We start from the raw sequence: 21,756 nt of genomic DNA, 5'->3' as shown, positions 1-21,756 counted from the left end.
CTATGATAAAGAGAGATTTTCGATGGTATAAACTGGTATAATCCCAGAAAAAATATACAACATCTCTGAATGCCCCTTTAATCCGATTATTAAATAACTTCGACGGCGAATAGGCCTGTGTTTCATCACAGATATTGGAATGTGGTTTTATTGATAACTTTTATGTGACCTAAAGCACATTAATATGCACCTGTGCCCGAAAACCAATCAATTATGCAAATAAGATAGTGACAACCAATCCCAATGTGACTTTGAAGGCGGGGTGTTTCGCAAACCAATCATGTGACGTGTACCATAATACACACGTCCTTGTCCTCCATGACGCTGGTTCCCGATGATCTCGTGCTAGTATACAGTTTGCTTGATAGCAGTGCCTGATAGACGCATGGTACCAATCATGAAAAGCCATCACATGACGGGAGACCTAAACAAACCTCACGTGCTATGCTGGCAGTGAATGTCTATCAGTGTTGTGAAATTCCTATAGGAGATTCATAACAATCGGGTACCAGCGGTTTTGTGTACTCACACATTTCCGCTATGCGCGAAATATAGTGTATTCCAGAACTATTAAAGTATATAGTAGTACCACGCATATTTTGTACTTATCGTAGCAGAAAAAGGGGTCAGCAATTATGAAAGATGAGTTGGAGATTGAGGATATTTGTTCAAGATGGCGTTAATTCAGAGATTATTCAACTCAAGAGAAAGGAGAGGACGAAGTTGGGGCTTCAGATGTGGCAAGAATGAAAGGAATTTTGAGTAAGTAAATTTTAAGCTTACCGCAATACTGTCTTATGCCTGCCACTTCCACATACTTGTGCATAATACGGAAGGTCGATTTGTGCCCATAAATGTTTAGGCCTATGTTAAACTGTATGTTATACAAATTGTACAGCTATCATTTCTACCCTATGACGAACCGACATACCTGTAAATCAAATAGCCCACAAAAAACTGGTCATCGCTGGTATTTTTCATGAAGAAAAACGACACTTTTTACGCGGAACATGTCCAAAACACGTCAGCTGACGTACAAGCCTCCCACGCATGTACATAAACAAGCCGTGTTCATTGTTTAATTGTCACCTGCAGCTGTTCGCAAGAAAACTTTCTGCATAAAATTACCTGGGGTCGTTATCAGGCCTGAGACACACTGGCGCTAGTTTGAGGACAGTCACTATGAGTTACTAATGTCGGCACATGCAGAAAATGCGTGATGGGTCGCCATTTTGTGACTCGTGCAAGCTAACACAAACAAATTATTGGACTTAATAATCTTTTCAAGTTTTAATAAAGCGTGCATCTATCATGATAATATTACATTTTATTATTTTATTATTTGAATTACATAAGCTATGTCAATTTTGTGTCCATGTTAATTTTTATTTTTTTTTTTCTGTGTTGATTTTAAACTGTTGTGAGCGTGGAGCTCACACGCAAACTGGCAGGCGATTACCCACCATGCAATGCGAATACGCGGAGACGATCCAGTTTAGGATGCATCGCAGTTCCTATTGTGTAAACCAGGCGTAAACCGCCCATCCAACCTGATCGTGTGCACAGGATTTGTGCTGGAGGCTAGTTAATGCGCACAACCAATGCGCAGAAGAAGACCTTGATACTAGGCGGAGCTTACGTTTCACAAGAATGATTGACAGCTGTGAGTAAGTGAAATTCTGTTCTGTGATTGGTACAGATAGATAGATAGATAGATATTTATTAGAACATACGCTTTTACATCAGCGGCACACGTTTAAGACGGTGCGTTCTACATTTAGTCTACAAAGTTACAAAAGGTGATTCAAAAACAAGCAAAACAAAACATAAATACATTGATACAAGTCCAAAATTGAAAACGGGTCCAAACATTTCCCTGGCCAAGTAGGCCCTATACATGTAGACATTAAATAACATTAAATATATACATAATTAACCCGATTATCTATATACAACACTTTTCTGAGCTATAACTCGTTATATGTCTATAGCAAAGTAAGCTCAAACAGGGACTTCAATACAAATACATTTATGAACATAATAAACTACGGTGACAGTGGACTATTGATTTTTATGGTTATTTCTATGAGCCCATGCCTTCTTGAGAAATGTTTTACAATACCTATCAAAAATACAATCTATGGCTTGATATGATTCTGGGGGGAAAAGTGGCATAAAATACATAACATTACTTCCTAAGATGAAACGCATTTGAGCATCCAATTCACTACTGGTGAAAATGTTCCAGACTGAGGTATAACCTACATTACACAGTGAGTATTTAAGGCTATTCATTTCATGAGTTCTGATATCTTCATATGCCTTACATTGCAACATAAAATGTTTAACATCTTCTTGACCATCATTACAAAGGCTACAAATGCCAGAAATAGTTTGATCCCAAATACTTACTTTTCTATCAAGAGCCAATGTATTGGAGCGCCGCTTTGAATTTCAAACTTGCTCCATAAAAATCATTTTTCTCTAGAAGATAATCTTCTAGAGAAGGCGCATTTTTAAAACGAACATAATCGTTTAAGGAAGATTTTTTACAAGCATTTTCGTACCACAATATATTGGCACGACGAGTGTGATTTTGTTTAAGAATGCCAAACATTTCATTATTGTTATCAAGGTATGTTTTGAACATAAAATCCATATCATTATCATACAAAATATTTTCGATTGACTGAATCCATTTCCATCTCATATTGTTCTTTGAATTCATAATATAAATTGCATTAAATATCAATTTAGGCCATCTTTTTAGGACCATACTTAGTATCCTTGAGAAGTACTTGACTTTTACCATGTCATGAGTGTACCTGATATCGCTCCAGCCCAGATCACCTAAAAGGGCTGCCGCAGGTGTATTTCTAGGTGCCTTTAGAATGGCCCTTGCCATTTGAAGTTGTAGAGCCATTAAGCCTTTTATAGTCATTATCACTCAAAGATGAGACTGCACATGCATAATTGATCGTGGGAAGAGCCAGAGACTTCCAAAGGATATTGCCATAATACACTCTATTGAAATCATCTTGATTATCAATTATGGATTTTATATAGCCAATCAATCTATTCCCCTTCGTAATTATTTCAGGCGTGTGATGATGGTCGGAAAGATTTCTTGTAAAGTGATCGCCTAAGTACTTGTATGTTTCGACTTCAGAAATATAATTCTCACCAAGTTGCCAAAGTCTATGCTTATTAGTGCGTTTACCAACAATAAGCACATTAGACTTACTGTGGTTAAAGTCAAGATGCCATTTACGAGAAAAGTTCGCGGCAATATTAAGCATACGTTGCAAGTCATGTTCACTATTAGCAATCAATACGACATCATCTGCCCAAAAAAGACACTTTATGTGTACTCCCATAATGTGAATACCAACATTCTGTTCTTCAAGCATCTTAGAAAATTCATTTATATATAAACAAAAAGAGGATAGGGAAAGGACACAGCCTTGTTTGACACCTTCTTCCACATCGAAATAATCAGTTGTGATATCACCAAATTTAACATTACATTGCACATTATCATAAAGACTGTTTAAGATATTCCAAGTCTTCCCTCTTATGCCTAAATTCCAAGCGACTGATAAAAGACCATTTCTCCAAACGGTGTCAAATGCCTTTCGAAATCCAGGAATGCCATATATGTGTTCTTATTCTCAGCAAGCCTAGTAGCGGCTATACCTTTAAGTGATAAAGCGTGATCTTCGCATCTATGATCTTTCCGAAAACCGCCCTGGATTTCGAAAGGATATCATTATCTTCAACAAACAAAGAAATGTTTTTAGCAATTATACGATTAAAAATTTTAGATACACAGGATGTAGAGTGTTATACCCTATAATTATTCAGATCGTTTTTGTTACCTTTTTTAAAAATGGGAACAATTATTCCTTGTTCCATTCATTAGGCGTACCTTCTAAAACCATAAGCCTATTAAAAGTTTTGTAAGTGAATTAACCAGACCATCACCGCCATTTTTGAGAAGCTCGTTTGTAATAAGATCCAAACCTGGTGATTTGTTATTCTTAGAGTCTGAAATGGCTTCTTTGACATCATTGAATAAAATTACAATATCACCCATTATCAAATCGTGTACATTCAGGTTTGTAATAAAATTGTTAGCCTAATGTTATTCACCAACTTATCAACTTCATTATCATGTTCATTATTACTGCTCAGTGCCTTATCCATTTTACCAAGTGTATGCCAATAATGCATAATAGAATGTTTCATTACATTCTTGTCAGAAACCACTTTATCCGAATCAGGAAGTTTAAGAGATAATAAAGATTCTTTTTTAGGGGTACCTCTCAATTCTTTCCAAAAATCTCTTGAAGAAGGACCCCCTGCATTCGCGATCTTCACACTTCTATCAAATCTCATTTGAGTGATTTTCTGATGAATGAGGGTTTTCACGCTCTGCTTCTTAAGTTTGTAATCTTCCCACAATTGGTCACCCTTTTCTTTATTATCTCTTTCATACTTAGACCATTTACGATGTTCTTTGCAAGCTTCTTTCCTTTCTTTTATTGCTTCGTCAATAGATTTACACCACCAATGCTTCAATTTCTTTTCATTATCTTTAAAACCAATAATATCAGAGGAAATGGTAATAAGCTTATCTTTCCAATTGTCCCAAAGACTATTCACATCCTGGAAATCAGCAGGATTCCAATTGACAAAAGCCTCATTGATGGCATTCTGATATAAACGCCAATCAAAATCTTTACAAATATTCCAACAATAGGATGAATTACAATCAATCGATTCATGGTGTTCATTAGACCAATTGTTCTCATTAGCATTGAATTTGATGTTTGTGATAAGCATATTGTGATCACTACCAATGTTTAGATGGCGTTCCTCATCTACCAGCATGTCAACAATATATTTCTCAGTAATATTTGATGAAAGAAAATAATCAATTGTGCTTGAATAAGGATGTCTAAACCAAGTAATTTTTCCCTTACACTTTCGGTTACAATTCAAGATTTCTAAGTGAGCGTTATCGACAAATTCTAGTAAAAGCTCACCGTTGCTATTTCTAACAGGATCACCTCCATAAATGACATCTCCGATTCTTCCGTTAAAATCTCCCATCAAAAGAATATGAGGATCAACCCCACAATTTGAATTTTCAATTTGAATGATATCAGCAAGCAGCTGATTATAAAGATCATTGACAAGTTCAGTATTAGTACCTTGAACAGGAAAATAAGCTACTGCAACATGCAAAGCCGTAACTTTATCAATATCAATTTTCAACCAAAGTCTCTCGTATAAATGAATATATTATCCATGGCTTCAAAATTAGGAACCGTTTCTTCCACAGAGCCCTATATAGGGCTCTATGGTCTCTACTCATCATACTACGACCGTAGAAGATCTGGCCAACAACGGCGCTTGCCAATCAGGCTAGCTATTTGTACGGGCGTGGCCTCTCATCCTTTTTATTATCTCTGGTCTTGTCACGCTGGTAGATTAAGCCCACCTGTGATTACTGACCTGGATCTGACAGAAGATTGTGGAATTTACGATTTTCAGCAGCAGGATTTTATGAAACTGCCAATATTTGCAAGTATTCTGAAGGATCGGTAATAATTAAAATATTTTTCATGGTGTCGGTAGTGCAAGTTGAAGTTAGTGAATTTGTGGTTTTGTATGTTATGTGCAAGAGTGTTTTCAGGAAGCGTAAATAGGCAGGCCGTTATGCTAAGCTCTCCATGTTATATGTAAGTTCGGCGACGAACTGGACACATCACACGGTAGTGTGATGTGTCCAGCCTGGATATAATACTGTCTAACTCTTAGTAGGATCTTAGTCTCAGTTCTTGATTTGTTGATCATCATGTCATGATGTTGATCACACATACACACGCACCCCCATATTAACACACTCTCAGCTCAGTCTTGTCAATACAATAAAATGATAACAGTACATGCACATTAATTTTTCATAATAATTCTGTAGGCCCTAGCCTAGGATTTACCTTAGATCCAGTACATTATTCATCTACATGACATTGACAAATCATTCATTTATAGATTCATACCACAATCCACAGCCAGAGACACGAGTTCATGTACCCCCAACATGCCCAACCAGAAGATGAAAGTGTGTTGACAGTAACCCCCCCACCTTCTTGCACTGCCCTGCTACTCTTGATCGAGGCCCAAAAAGCTTTTCCCCTCAGTCAGGCCTCCCAGGCATCATCTCCTCCCTTCCTCCCCTGGCCATGCTTGCCTGTTAGTGTTATAATGGCCAAAGCTTGGGGATCCAACCTAGTATTATAAAACTTGGGCCCTAAATGTTAATTGTTTGAGGTGGTATACACCTCAGGCCTGATAAATTTTGTGACTATTATTTTGCATTTTCTCACAAAATAACTACACACTAGTAACAAAACTTAAATGTACCGATATTATAAAATATATAGGGGCAAGGAGTCCAACTGAAATTTCAGTGATTCAAGACGAGTGGTTCATTATATGTTAAAAAATGAAGTACTGTTCTAGCGGTACCTTTTTTCTTATCACAAATAATGTACCACTTGTCTTGAGTCAATGAAATTCCAGTGTAGTAACTGGATTCCTTGCCCCTTTTAACTTTTTGTTTCCAGTGTGTGATTATTTTTTGAGAAAAATGCAAAAATAGGTGTGGTACCGGGGTATCACCTTTAAAAGCCAGTGCAGTTGTGCAGTCCCAATCTGTCCTAGATCCTTAAACCTTTGGAAACCCTTAAGAATAAAACTGATTCATTAAATTTGAGCTCATGTGCAGTGTGATGTATTCAGTTGGATGTGCTGGCTAACCCACAATAAAGATGAAGATGTATAATTTATACCGGTATACTACGGTCGTGCGCCATGAATTGGGGGCCAAATGCGTTGCATACTAAAAAATTGATCAATTTACATGTTTTTGTACATAAACTGATTTAATTCACAAACTGTTCATCAAAACCCTATAAAATTATATATCACTGATTGCTTTCTCTTCCTTTATCAATCTTTTGCAGGACACCAGAGTCATTAGCATCTTATAAAACGTAAGTGTCTCTCTCTCTCTCTCTTTGACTAAATTGACGTTAAAGTTAAAATGCTTAACTCCAGGGAGCTCTGCATGGATTTAATGTCATCAGACATTTTAAATTCAAAAATCGATTGGTCCGTTGTCCTGCAAACATACACAGGGCTGTAGCTGAGTGAGCAGCAGAGCCCACCACTCAGTTTTAGAGCCCACTACTCGGCTGCAATTTTACTGGATTCCACCACTCTGACACCAAAGATCAAGGGTGAAAATAAGTGGGAGACGGGAGCCGTTTAGCCCCAGAAACTCTGAAATGGCCCCTGGCCCCATCTAAATTTAAGCTGACCAGGGGACACTTTTCTTCAGAAACTGGCCCCTGGTCACTACACCCAAAAATTTAATTCCATAGCCATAATGCATGATGAACTTATCCAGAACAAATATTGGCCCCTTGTTGATTAGAAGTGGCCCCTGGTTCCGTATTGAATGAAGTGAACCAGGGGCCATTTTGTGTAAAGGAGCCCCTGGCTCATCATTTCTTATTTTCACCCTTGCCAAAGTTGTACCATTTTATTGAATTAGTCAAGAATTTGGTCCATTCTGGCAAAAAAATTACTAAATATAATGCAAAAATTTCATCAAATACCACACGAAAAGTAAAAATATCCTGGAACCAACCGTAACAAATTTGGCTGATGCAGTGCTAATATGTTAAGTCCAATGCAAGTAAACATTTACAATATATATGTGCCAAAAAATAAGGTTCTTGAAAATAAAAAATAATTAACCAAGTTCATAACAAGAATTATGACTTTTTTAACTTTTAAGGAAGAAATCAAATGCAGAACACTATTATTGAAAACATTTCTTACCAGGAAGTATTTTTTTCAAACTGGGTAAAATATAAACCAGGTCAAAAACTTAAAAATGCTAGGTCATGTAATGACATATCAATTATCATATTTGACAATGGCCAGCATGGGATCTGGGGAAAATGACCAGTGACCAGCTGATTTACTGTCATGTGATTGATAAAAGGAGCCTATAACAAAGAGCCTTTGTTCCAGTGACTTTGCATAGCTTAGGTTTAATATTTGATAGAAGAATCAACACTGCTGTGATGAATCAACAAACAAGCAAACAAGGCTTTAAGGGGGTACTACACCCCTGTGGTAAATTTGTGACTATTTTTGCATTTTTCTCAAAAAATAATAATACACTGGGAACAAAAGTTACACATATTATTGGGGCAAGGAATCCAATTACTACACTGAAATTTCAGTGACTCAAGACAAGCGGTACAGTATATATGATAGGAAACGAGGTACATCATAGCTGTACCTTATTTCTTATCATAAATAACAAACCACTTGTCTTGGGTCACTGAAATTCCAGTGTAGTAATTGGATTCCTTGCCCCTATACATAACTTTTGTTACCACTGTGTTATTAGTTTTTGAGAAAAATGCAAAAATGGACACAAATTTATCGAGGGGTGTAGTACCCCCTTAAAGTTGAAGTGGGGTGTGAAAGTTATGTTGCTTTAGTGTCACAAATTATGTGCGCAAATATGTGGGATTTGATTAATTATTACGCTGTTCCTAGCGATTATTATTTTCATCATTATGAATGAACGGAGTTATCCTTTTGTTATTGTATGATGCAAGAAAAGTAACACAATTTCACAATTTACTCTTTCAAATGTACACATATTATTGGGGCAAGGAATCCAATTACTACACTGAAATTTCAGTGACTCAAGACAAGCGGTACAGTATATATGATAGGAAACGAGGTACATCATAGCTGTACCTTATTTCTTATCATAAATAACAAACCACTTGTCTTGGGTCACTGAAATTCCAGTGTAGTAATTGATTCCTTGCCTCTATACATAACTTTTGTTACCACTGTGTTATTAGTTTTTGAGAAAAATGCAAAATGGACACAAATTTATCGAGGGGTGTAGTACCCCCTTAAAGTTGAAGTGGGGTGTGAAAGTTATGTTGCTTTAGTGTCACAAATTATGTGCGCAAATATGTGGGATTTGATTAATTATTACGCTGTTCCTAGCGATTATTATTTTCATCATTATGAATGAACGGAGTTATCCTTTTGTTATTGTATGATGCAAGAAAAGTAACACAATTTCACAATTTACTCTTTCAAATGTTGAGCTCTTATGATGACTATGACAACAAAACAAAAGTTTTTAATTTGTTTTGATCTGCAAATTACTCTTTATAGGCCTACTTTATAGTTACGGTACCGTACTTTGGTTTTTTAATGGAAAAGGAAGTTAATTTCACTTCCACAATTTATGATATCAAGGTGCAGAGAATTTGATGTTGGTCTGCAATGCATAATTTGTTTGATGCTGGAAATTTATTAAAATTTATGCAGAGCAATATTGATAAAACTGAATAAATGACCTAAAAAATTGTTTGATTGGCGTAACATAAAAAAAAAATTAGGGCAGGTCAGTCGGCAATAATTTTTTTTTACGCACATTTTAAGCTGTAAATTGGAACTTTTAAAATTTTTTTTTAATTTCAATTTTTTTACATTTTTTTTTGCAAAAATATAAGAAAAAAAGTCTAGGGTTGGGCCTATTTTTAGGGTTGGTCAGGTTACGCCAATCAAACAAAAAATTTGTAGGCCTAAAAAAACCCCAAATCATCAGCGTGAGACATTTCAACAAAAGTTACCCCTGGTCATGAAGATTTATCCAGGAACATTTTTAGGTTCAGGAGAGCCAAGTTATCCTGGCTCCTGTTTATTTTGAGCCCTGGGTAGTGAGTACCCAACAAATAAACATGCAAGTGATAGTATGAATTGTATTAACAGTACGCTTTATTTGAACACAAGCTCATCTGTTATGAAAAAGAGTAAGGTTCCTTACAGCTATGGGCTACAACAATGAATCATATATCAATTTAATTGAACCCTTCCTTACCAAGGGTTATGAACTTAGTTAGTCTCTGACAAAAGCAAACTAGTTTGCATGGCATGTACTCAAGTTAAGGCATCATAGCAAATAAGTCGCATGGGTTTATGCTGTGAGTTTGAATGATGTTGAGAATGAATCAGTATTAAGTCATTCTTGTTGTAGGACTTACCGGATGAAGCAGTTGCCTAATAAAACAAAATACATGTGTACAATTTCAAATTTGGGAAGAAGTGCTGGAAAGGTTAGGAAGTGACTTTCACTCTCAGAAATTTCAATTTAATGAAGTTAATGAACACGTCTGCCAACAGTGTGTCTGTGAACACTGTGTGATGAATGCCCACGTGCCCTTAATGTGGAAGGGAATCGAACCAATGCAACTATTACTTGTGATTGGTTAGTATTTTCATGGGGTATCAAAGGTTGCGTGCTCGCGTTGTAATTTTGAAATTTTGGTCAGATCACATACAACTGGTGGAAGAAAAGAAAGGCCAAAGTTCAGAGGAAAAGAAGAAGATGGAATGGAAAAAGATAATGAAGAAAAAATGAGAAGGAAAAGAAGCCCCTCTGTCATTCAGGGGCTAAAAAAGTGCAAAACTGAGCAATATGAGGAAATTTCAACAAGACTTTATGAACTCTATGTAAAACATGGGATCCATGGCCATTTTGAGGTCACAATTGCCACTGCTCATTCCGAACTCCTGAGGAAAGGATAGAAAATATATTTTTGGTATGAAATCCGGGTATGACAGATCAGAAGGTAGTTGGCAAATGCTCCCGTCCCTGTCATTCAATGAAGCTGAGTTTGGTATGTCAAAGAATTAAGCATGCATTAATGCCTTGGGTAAGGCAGGGGGGGTTGCTCAATAGGTAAGACAATATTTGCAGTCTGATGTGTACCCTTAACCTTGATCAGCTGTGGGCTGATGTCTAAAAAGCAGGCTGGCTGCAGGAATAGAGGGATCTAGTTCTTGTAACAATCATATCCTGCAGCATACTTGATCTTAATTGTTCACATCACACAGATACGTGCAGTCGTACATAATGGAGTGTGGGTCAAAATAATAACATCACTTCCCATATTAAGTCCAATGAACTCCATACCATTCAGTTTGACCTTCAAGAACTGCCTCCTGAGAGATTTGCATGTGGGATCTTACATGAAATGGAAGTGATCAAAAGTGCCTTAACCCAAGATGAGAAAAGTTTATGTGCACTCATCATTGTCATAATATGTAGGCCCCGGCAAAAAACGCAATTTTTTGAAGTAAAAAACGAGATCCAAAATTTTAAAAAGCGAAAAGCGAGATTTTCCCCGAAAAATGGCATAAGAAGCTTTAAAGCGCCCGAAAATACGTGAAAATCAAAAAGTAAATAAATAAATGTTGCCTGCCCTCTATTGTTCAGATTAGGTCAGTGATGTAAACAGAACTGCCGATGCCGGCGTGAGTTGAAGAAAAAGTGACAAAAATTTGACCTTGAATTATGTTTTATAGTCAAAATATGCCAGTAATTCAATAAATATAATGATATTTGGCCTAAACTTGAACTCATTTGCAATGAAATGTCATTTTTTATCAAGTAAAGACATGGCTTTTGCACTTACAATGTGGTTGCAATGCTGTTGAATTCTGCACACTTTTCCGATGGAGAAGTTCATTTCGTGGAATTCGGTGAACTTTTATGGCATAAAGCAACATTTTTATTGTAAGTATACTGCTTGGGAACTTTCTTAAAAAGCGAGATAATTGGTTAATAGCGAGAATCGCGCGTGAAAAGCGAGATCTCGTTTTTTGCCGGGCCTTAATAATATGCATGGTGTATCTGTGTGGAGCGGTGCAAAAATAGAAAGTTGTCATGTGCTATCAAATGTAAGTCTACTTCCACTTCCCATTTGGGTTAGTCTCATCAGAGAGTTTGTGGCTCTTTCATCACCTGAATTGATGTTACGGACGTTCACTCAGGTGCAACTAGTAGTACTGCATGTAGCTCTTGATCAGCTCTTGCACTACATGCAGCAGTCACTGAGAAGTTCCAGGCGAACCCACACTAGTTTACACTCAACTGTTGTTTTTGGGTGGCTATCCAAATTACCAGAAAGTCATCTTTTTTGGCTTGCCGAAGGCAATCCTAGAGTACATTGTAGCACTGATGTCCAGTTTATCTAGAAGGAACACTGACCGACATAAAGGGACTACCTAGTGGCATAGCATCAATGCATCATAGTGGCACAATTTAAAAAATCCCATTGGTAAATTGCTGAAAAATGGCTTGTGCCCCCCCATCAGGCCCAGTGCCTCCAATCAATGTACGCTACTTGGGATACCTTCCAGTTTTACAGATCTATCTGGGGCCAGCTCCTCTGGGGTTGATTATTGATGCAGATAGGAGCTAGCATTGTGCAGACATCAATTCTCCAAAAGATTTTCAACATGGGAGAGGCTGACAAAACCAAATTTTGTTTAGGACCTGTTTTCAGAGGGGGGGGGGTCAGAAAATTGGACAAAATAGGTAATAAACAGCCATTTTCCACTATCTGTAAGGGGGACAAGGGGAGTAAAAATGCCAAACAAATTATATACATGTACCATTGAGTGTTCACATTGAATGTTCATTCCAAGAAGTGTGATAGAGTGCTTTTGTATTGTATTGGTTGGTATTTGAATAATACAAACAATTATATGTTTTGTGTTTTACATTTATGGCACTTTGAACTCCAATGTTGTCTTTAAGTAAATTTACACTGTATGCAATACAGTGACAAATGAACAACAAATGAATCGAACCTTCCTAGAATCATGACTAATGGCAGTACATAGGTTTTCATGACACACTATACATGAATTACATGTACATACATACATGTAGTCCCCATTTTGGTGGTCTGCATCCTAAAAGACTAAAATTATTGCGAATTACATAGTCTCCATTGTGGTAGTTTGCATCAAAAAGAGCCCAAAATTATGGCGAAGGTAGTGATTTATATACACATTGGTAGTTTAGTGATCACCTGCACTTGCATTTTTTGTCCGAAAATATTGCAGAGAAACAATTCTCTATCATCAATCAGTCAACTCGAGAATGGTTTCTCTGTACATAGCGTTGGCCAAAGCCAGTATCCCAGAGCAAATTGCTACTCAATTTTGATCACTTTGCTACACAATTTTGGAAATGTGTAGCAGTTTTATGCCATAGACTTATATAGTGAAGTGTGCAAATATGTAACAAAAATCAAGTAGTGCACGCTGATCAATAAACATTGCTACACATAAAAAATGTCTTACGTCCAACGCTGTTTCTCTACAATGTGCAAATCAAAAATGGGAGTATTGTTGACCAGTTTTACCAATTTCTCTTTGATATAAAAATTAAAATTAAATCCCAATCAAAGTTTAAATTTATGCCATTTCCTCTATGTCAATCAAAGAGGTCACAAAACTAATAGAATCTGGTTACCATAGCAACACACATACTGTATGTTGTGTATGTCAAGTATGACATCAAATGATTTGTTTTGATATTTGTCAACAAGACGACAGTACACTTGGAGCTTTCAAAAGTATCAAGTTGACATAGTTTCGAATTATGAGATACAGCGTAGGACTGTAGGTACAGGCTTTAGTAAAGATATCTCAGCCATCATCATGTGATTGTGACTAGTGGTATCCGCTCAGCACTATCTATAAATGTTCTGTAGATAGGAAGCAATAGATTTTTTCATTGTGTAGAATTTTCACACATTTTGTGAGCACACATCGCAAGAACACAGATTATAGAAGTGGCAAGAATGACAAAGTTTCGTAAAAAATGTACAATCTTTTTCTGATGGTTGTAATGACATGCATATGTAATATTTTTTATTCATCTAAATTTTGGAGGAAACATTTTTGTCAAGGTCACTAAAAGTCTTTGTTTTGCTGTTTTGCTGCTCAACATTACCGCATATTGACCATGTTGACAGGGTTGTAGCCAGACGAAGTTGAGTGTCGGCTAATTAGAGCGCAGGCTCGGGGCACTATCTTTTTAGCAAATACGAGTGCCTTGGCATGGTTGGATTCACTTCCGTGTTACTCACGCACAGTCGCGCATGCTGGCATACATCGTGCAGTGTATGCAAGTAATCATCACGCTTTGTCAGCAAGGGTCGCATCTGACGCGTATGCGGACGCGTATTGAAAAACAATTTTAGAAAAAATCCATACAATTATATGCCTCAGAAACCCAATTTGTACCCTCTGATATGGCTAAAACCAAGGAGCTTCGCGGGGCTTCGCCCCCTCGAACCCCACCGGGGCGTTGCCCCTGGACCCCACCAGGCCCTTAGCGGGCACCTGGACCCCTCGCCCCTCACAACTTAAACAAAAACAGATTTTTTTTTTACGACCACAATCAGGCCTGGTTACATAATACAGGCATGAGAACTTTCCTGCTTTTGCAGGATTTCCTGCTTTTTTGTGATCCAAATTTCCGCATTTTCTTTTAATTTCAGCCCGCTTTTGGTCTTTTTACACACTTTTCCAGGCTTTTTCAAACTTTTCAGGTTTTTACATGCCAGATCATTCTCATGCCTGATAATTATATTGATCTAGATAATAAAAATCGATTTTTAGGTTGCTTCGACCAACAATACCTCGTCTACCCTTAAAGGCTTAATGTACGATTTCCTTCAAATTTTAAAATTGTCATTATATACTCAAAATGCTGAAATAATACTAGTAATAATGATCGGGAATGGTTTCTGTCCATGTTGAGCTGAAATAACGAGGTAGCGTGAAAGAAACACTGCTTGTTATTTTGGCCGTTTAACACACAGTTCTATGGGCGGACATAAAGTCATAATTTCTTGAATTATGACTTTATGTCTACTTTGCTCTGACAAACACAACAAATTTGGCTGATTCCATTTAGGTGCAAGTTGTGACATGTGTAAACATTACAAATATGCAAAAAAATCAGGTTTGAAAAAAATTAACCAAATTCATATTATAAGATCGTACATTATGACTTTAAGTTTTAACTTAGTGGCATCACATGTTTCCTCATGTTTACTTCTACATATTAGTGTCTTTTTTGAGATAAAAATAGTCCAAAGTTTGGCCTGGAAGTCAGATATTGAATTTATAATAAATGTTAATTTTAAGTCTTGGTAATTTTCATGTTCACTGTAATGTTATTGTTATAAGCATTGTGAATATTTTTATATCTAACATTACAAACCTTGTTTTTGGACCTTTTTATTTGAACTTGGTATCAGTGATCTTACATAAGTGTGCAATTGTTTCAAACCAAATTAAAATACATTATGTAATGTAACTTTGTTACATTTGTGTATTTTGTTTGATTTGTGTGTTTTTGTGCGGCATAAAACAGCCAAAAAATTGTATTTTCCCCTTTCCAGCTTTATCTGCCTTTAAAAAAATATTGCAAAAAAAATTTTAGTATCCTGATGTCATAATAATAATAAGCGAGGCATATAATTGTCCTACATCATTTTGAAATCATTCATTACACACTATTACTATAGGCCTATTTGTACACATTTGTGGAATTAAATGTGAACTGTTTGTTCCAGAACTCTTCTTTATTGGATCCATGTATGAATACATAATATGTCATGAATGTTTTCACATATATAACACATTAACAGCAATTTGTATGCATGAACATAAGTTACATTGTAGGCCTAAGTCAAATTTGTAAGTCAAAAGTTCTATCTCTTTTCTAATCAGGCAGTGAGCAAACTTGTATTAACTTAATTTTAATTTTAGGGCAAGTATTTAGCAAATTTATATGAACTCGCCTTTTCAACCTAGCCTTAAATACTAGGTTAGTACACTCTTTGTTGATATTATTAACAGCCCCAGGGCAGCTATAAGTTATCTCGTGACTGACCATGCTGACTGGCTGACTGACTGAAACAATACAAAAGTTCTCAAGAGTTGCCATGATATTTTTGGCCCGATGGGGTGCAGCAACTTGTTTGCTGAGTGTGTATTGCATTCAAATTGGGCTTATTATTCAGGTGGTATACTGGCAACTCTGCAGTCTAGTCCTGTGACTGAGATAAAATCGGTTCACAAGATAAACTGAATAGGAGGTGTTAGTATACAATAGTCTACACAGCTCATGTGACTGAGCTTTATGTCATTGCCAAGGTCAAAATCAAAGCAATTTGACAGTTGTTCTTTCCCTATGATTTTGACTCTTGTATTATATTTTACCTAAAACATATGTACATATAGTAGGCCTATAGTATACTGTAATGTACAGTACGGTATATTCTATCAGGAAAAAAAAAAAACAGCGTAAATTTGTTCAGATTTAAAAAAGAATATTATTATCCAGTTATTGTCAAATGAAACATGTACATGTAGCTAATCCTTTACAATAAAAGTTAAATTTTTTATATTTGGCCAATTTTTGGAAATAGGGCCAAAAACATGTGTTTTTTTGTATGCCGTGACATGATTAACACTTTTATTCAGTCATTTACACAAAACATTGGTTTAATAATACGCCGTTTAGGGTACAGTTTTGGTTAAAACGCCATTTAGGGTGTGATTTTGGTTAATCACGCCATTAAGTGTTTGAAATATGTAGAGTTACGCCATTTAGGCAAATTAACCAGGATCATGCTCCAGTACTTTAGCTTCAATAAAACTCCACAAATTAAGCGCTTTAGCTCAAATTTCTTAGCTCCACAGCCTATAATTTGGTTCACTAATTTAGTTCTGAAGCAATCCACAACAACTTGGATATTCTTATTTCAGTCAAAAATACATGTGATCAAATTATGACATACTGCATGTGAAAACGATTCATACTCCTGTCCCTGTTCTATTGTAGATGATAATAAATTCCCGTATTGAAATTGTAAACACATAAGTCCCAACATGTGACTTAAATTAAGTGGTTAATAAATAAAATGATTATGAATCACCTGAATGCATGCAGCTGATCAGAAATAATCGTACAAATTACCAAATACTGATAAGTGTTTATTTGTAATGGAATTGTTTCAAATATTTACATTATAATACTCCACCTAGATATTGTCAGGAATATGACAAGGGCTGTGTTGGCAAGCTTGTTTTGTTTTGGAGGTTTCTTCTTATGAATTATACTACATTTAACTACAAGTAGGTCGATATCTGCCTAAATATGACACATAATTTTAAGATCAAACAAGAATAATGAACTTCAACAGTTTCTTCTTCAGAAATCCCAACTCCAAACTTACCCAGAATTTTGAGTCATTCAGTGAGTTATTCATACTAAAGTCCATAATTCTGGGCACAAAAATTTCTGTGGGGGATTTGCCCCCCCCCCCCTTGGCTTTGCCACTGGTCTAAACACTATACACAGCACAAAGTGAAGGAACTGTATAATTCAATACCAATCATCATAATTTGTAATTTGAAATTAAGGGAAGGGGTATGAATGTTTGGACAGTATTTATTGTGGGACATTAGAGCACATCAGACATATCGAATTGCATTCTGAATACGAAGAATGTCCTTCTGATATCAAATAATTTGGATTTTTGAAATTAGCAATGTAATACACATTTTATGGCAAATCATTAAAATTGATATTTTTGATATTTAACAGTACTTGAAGTAAACTTTATAAATCTGATGATTTATACTTAAAGTGTATGTAGGTGGGATGAAAAGCCGACGATGAATTGAAAATTTTGACCTGTTCGTATTGAAGATATGGATTTTTTTTTCCCAAAACACCAGAAAAAAATAGGTCTTTTGGGGAAAAAATCCATATCTTCAATATATATCGTCAAAATTTTCAATTGATCATCGACTTTTCCTCCCAGCTACATACACTTTAAGAATATATCATTAGATTTATAAAATTTATTTCGAGGACTGTTATATATCAACAATTTGAAAAATATCAAATTTTAATAATTTGTCATAAAATTTGTATTATATCGTAATTTCAAAAATGAAAATTATTTGATATCAGAAAGACATGCTTCAGTATTCAGAATGCAATTCGACACGTCTGAGGTGTTCACATGTCCCACAAAAAATACTGTCGAAACGCCATAAACGCTCATTCTAGATCCCTTAAAAACAAGCAATTGAGCAAATCTGACTTCTGGAAATACATACAAAGTCCTTGGTGTGTAGGCAGACACCTTTTTGTGGTACATGTACAACTTTGAATGCCTAAAAGACCATGTTTGTACAAGTTGTGTATGAGACTATGTCCGCCTACACACAGGGTGTAATTGTGTATGAACTTTGATTTGTCAACAAGCTCAGGTTACCAAAAGTTTAAGTTTACACAATGTTTTAAAAACATTAGCTGTGTTTATTGACTAATAAAAGGTAGAATATGGTTATTGTTCGTGATATTGCTCATGAAAAAAATGTAAAAAGGTTAGTTTTTCATGGGCAAGAGACGTGTGCGCATACATCGTTTAGGGTGTCTAAAACATCAAACATCAAACATCAGAAAAAAATGTGTTTTACAGGACTTCAATTGCAACATCTTTTTTGTTGTCAAATGTCAAAAATTGGAAAAAAATAGTATGTTTGACAGGACCTAGAACATGAAGTGTAAAAAAATTATTGTTTTGCCCTGTTCAGGGTAGTAAACATAACCAAAATATGGAAGCCCTGGGAAAATACTTGTTTATCCACCTCTGAATACAAGTGCCCCCCCCCCTTCTGTTTATTTTTGTTCTGTCTGATCAGAAGTGACTACATTGCAGCTTTTAGTATTAAAAGCTGTTATAAATTCATGAATCACACAAGTTTTTATGTGAGTGTGGGTTGCAGATTATAGATCTTGTACACATTGTCATAAGATTACATGTCATCACATTGTGATTCATAGTCATTTATTTCAATACAGTTCAATGCGGTCTAAAACCAAGCTAAAATGTTATTTTATACATGCATTGTACAACACAGCATAGACCCTATGAACACAGTATGTAATTCAGTCATTGAAGATGTATTTCAAAGTTTATGATTCTAGCATCCTCTTTTTTATAGGTCAATCCACAAAAAAAAGCTTATTTCCAAAATTTCAGTTGAATCGGACATTGAATAAAAATTGCATGTATTTGCTTGAAAATAATAATTCATGCAGTAGTAAATTGTACTAGAAATCAGTGAACTGTGGCATGATTGATTCATTGATTGATTCTGGTAATTCCCAATTCAAGGTCATCATGTTTCAAAATAAATACAACTATAGGTTGAATACGATTATTGTACATATCACAGCAAATTACATGTATACGACTATACGTACATGTACACCCCAGAATGAGTAACGTAGGATTGCTAGTATAAATAAATTGATTGGACATTTAATACAATATCAATACAAGTCTTCACTAAAATTCAATATGACTTTATGTTCAGTGTTCAAGAACAGGGCACCAAAATGAAAAAGACAAAATTTGCAAGTGACAAAAATATGTAAAATTTGATTGTAGGCTAATGCTGCACAAAAGCAAAAGTTTATTGTGATCCATTGACATTGAATGCATACATATAGATTGCAGTGGCATAGATACAGGGGTAGCGCGAGCACGTCCATCTGTCCGAAATTCTAAACTTCAGAGTTCAGAACTTGTCAAATATTCCAGTGAAATTATTAGTGTTGTTGGCCTATGGTGATTCAAAAGATTTACTGATCTTTTTATTTTTTTATTTTTAATTGATGATTTATGCCTCCGTGCATCGTGAAATTAAGGAGTCCATACAGTTTTTATCGGACCCTTTGGTCACTTTTAACTTGAGATTTAAGGAGTCCAAAATGGGCAAACTCCTTAAATGCGACCTCAGCATAGATTTCTGTTTGACATTGGTTTGGTGGTAATGGAGTTGGAAAAAATTTCTTGAAGCATATAGTGATTCCAGGCTATTTCCAGCACCTGTTGGCGTCAGAATAAGTTTGTGGTTCAAATGTGTGTGGAAAATGTTGCCATATTGAAGCTAAAATTAGCAAAATTAGCACAATATGGTTCAAAAGTAGAATAAATTTGTGCGAAGAGCATACAAATGTGTATTTTTAGGAAACCCATATAGGTATCAACACGAGGGGGGGGGGGAGGAATGATTGTATATCCATCGACCTTATCAAAATATTAGGGCTAAGGTTCTTGTATGGAATGAGTTTTGCTAGGCAGAGATGCAGTAGACCTACATTGTAAGCCCACCATCTTTTTATTAAAGCAGACCAGACATGGTTTGTGTTCATGCATAAATCAAGCATTGATGCGTACCTTGAGTTTGATCCCAAACTAATCCTTTAAGTTTTGTGACCAGTGTGTTTTGTCTCATATCACATGGCATACTCCCAAAATTTCAAAGATTATACGGTCTGCTAATCTACCAGCAGAGAGATGGTAAACTTTCTCATCAAAAATTAATCGTATTAAAATGGAGCTTTGTGTTTTGTATATATCATACATGGAATACCCCAGAGTTTGAGGCAAGTCAAATTTACTTGTTAGGCTCTGAGAGAGAAAGAGGGAGTTGTCAGGAAGCTACTTTGACCCTTAAATAATTGAGCTTTTTGTTTTGTATTTGTATATGACAGATGGAATGCTCCAGAGTTTGAGGCAAGTCAGATTCACCTGCTAATCTTCAGGGAGAGAGATGGCAAGAAGCTACTTTTTGACTCCAGGGCAATTAAGAAGAAGGAGGACATGGAGGTAAGAATGATATCAGGGTGATATAGCCACTGCAGAGATACACTTTAAAGGTGTTATCGATTGTCGTATATTATTGTCGACATGACCCTAAATCTGACATGTCCAAATAAACTGTCCCTTTACAACACATATCAAAAAGAAAACAAAAATCAAATTTCCATGCTATTTTGTTCAAATAAGCTTACCGCACGATCATGTTTTCATCGGAAAGTTAAAAATGACCTCCGAAGTTGACCTGAACCTGGAAGTAGAACGAACCAGGAAGTATGTTTTCACCGGAATTCGGGAGCGTAACTCATAATTGGCATGATTTTAAGCTTATCTATCAACTTTGTTCAGGATTTTAGATCTCATTATGAGTGTCGATACGTGTCGATTGTTGTATTTTTTCCCTGGCGAAGTGTTGAGTTAGAAATCATGTGTCGATAACACCTCTAATAAACTCTGCATCTCATGTCACCTGCCACTCAAAGTAGAAACATGCTATGATTGGCTGTCTTGTCGGTTGAGCTAATACTAGGGATGACCAATGAACCATCAACTTGATTAGAACACTCCCATAGACATGCAGGGAGCTCAACTGTGCACTGCTTGCACAGACATTTCTAAATTGAGCTCATTCTTTTATTTTTCATAATTTTTCTGTAAAAATTGGAGATGTTAGTGCCAATTATGTTTTGTAACTATCCTGCAAATTACAGCATCATAACTTATTTGGTTTTTCTGTAAGTGTGAGTCAAAATTGGTCCATCGCCACAGTGCGCTTAATTGCCAGTGGCCCAGTGCAGCACTGCTCAGAATGGCACAAAATATTCAGATGGAAAAGATCAGGTGAACACCTTGACCTACTGAGCTGTAATTTGGCAGAGTTGTTGTTATTACCTCTATCATACCCTCTGTAAAAAGGAAAAAAACGGACAAGTAGATCTCGAGTTAAAAATTAAATCACCAGCTTCCCTTTGGAATTTCCAAACACCTTTTGAATCATGTTAAATAGACACCTTTCTGAACATAAATGTGAAGTTTCATGCTCATTTGTTATATTATTCACCTGATCTCAACCCTAAAC

The 21,756-nt window shown here is 35.9% G+C and overlaps 1 protein-coding gene across 2 annotated transcripts in view; it reads left to right on the top strand.

The window, feature by feature from the left end:
• Positions 1-425: 425 nt before the first annotated feature.
• LOC140171216 (folliculin-interacting protein 2-like) overlaps positions 426-21,756 on the top strand; it is a 45,161-nt gene continuing 23,830 nt past the window's right edge. Inside the window, exons 1-3 of one of the 2 annotated variants that reach the window (XM_072194429.1) lie at positions 426-762; positions 7,035-7,064; positions 20,573-20,687. In XM_072194429.1, coding sequence (XP_072050530.1) covers positions 674-762; positions 7,035-7,064; positions 20,573-20,687 — 234 coding nt within the window. In that variant the 5' untranslated portion in view covers positions 426-673. The remainder of the gene's footprint in view (positions 763-7,034; positions 7,065-20,572; positions 20,688-21,756) is intronic. The other variant, XM_072194430.1, reaches the window with a different exon arrangement.

The sequence above is a fragment of the Amphiura filiformis genome, chromosome 15 (assembly GCF_039555335.1).
Source record: "Amphiura filiformis chromosome 15, Afil_fr2py, whole genome shotgun sequence".
In the NCBI taxonomy this organism is placed as follows: Eukaryota; Metazoa; Echinodermata; class Ophiuroidea; order Amphilepidida; family Amphiuridae; genus Amphiura; species Amphiura filiformis.
This window is presented reverse-complemented; position numbering and strand designations above follow the sequence as displayed.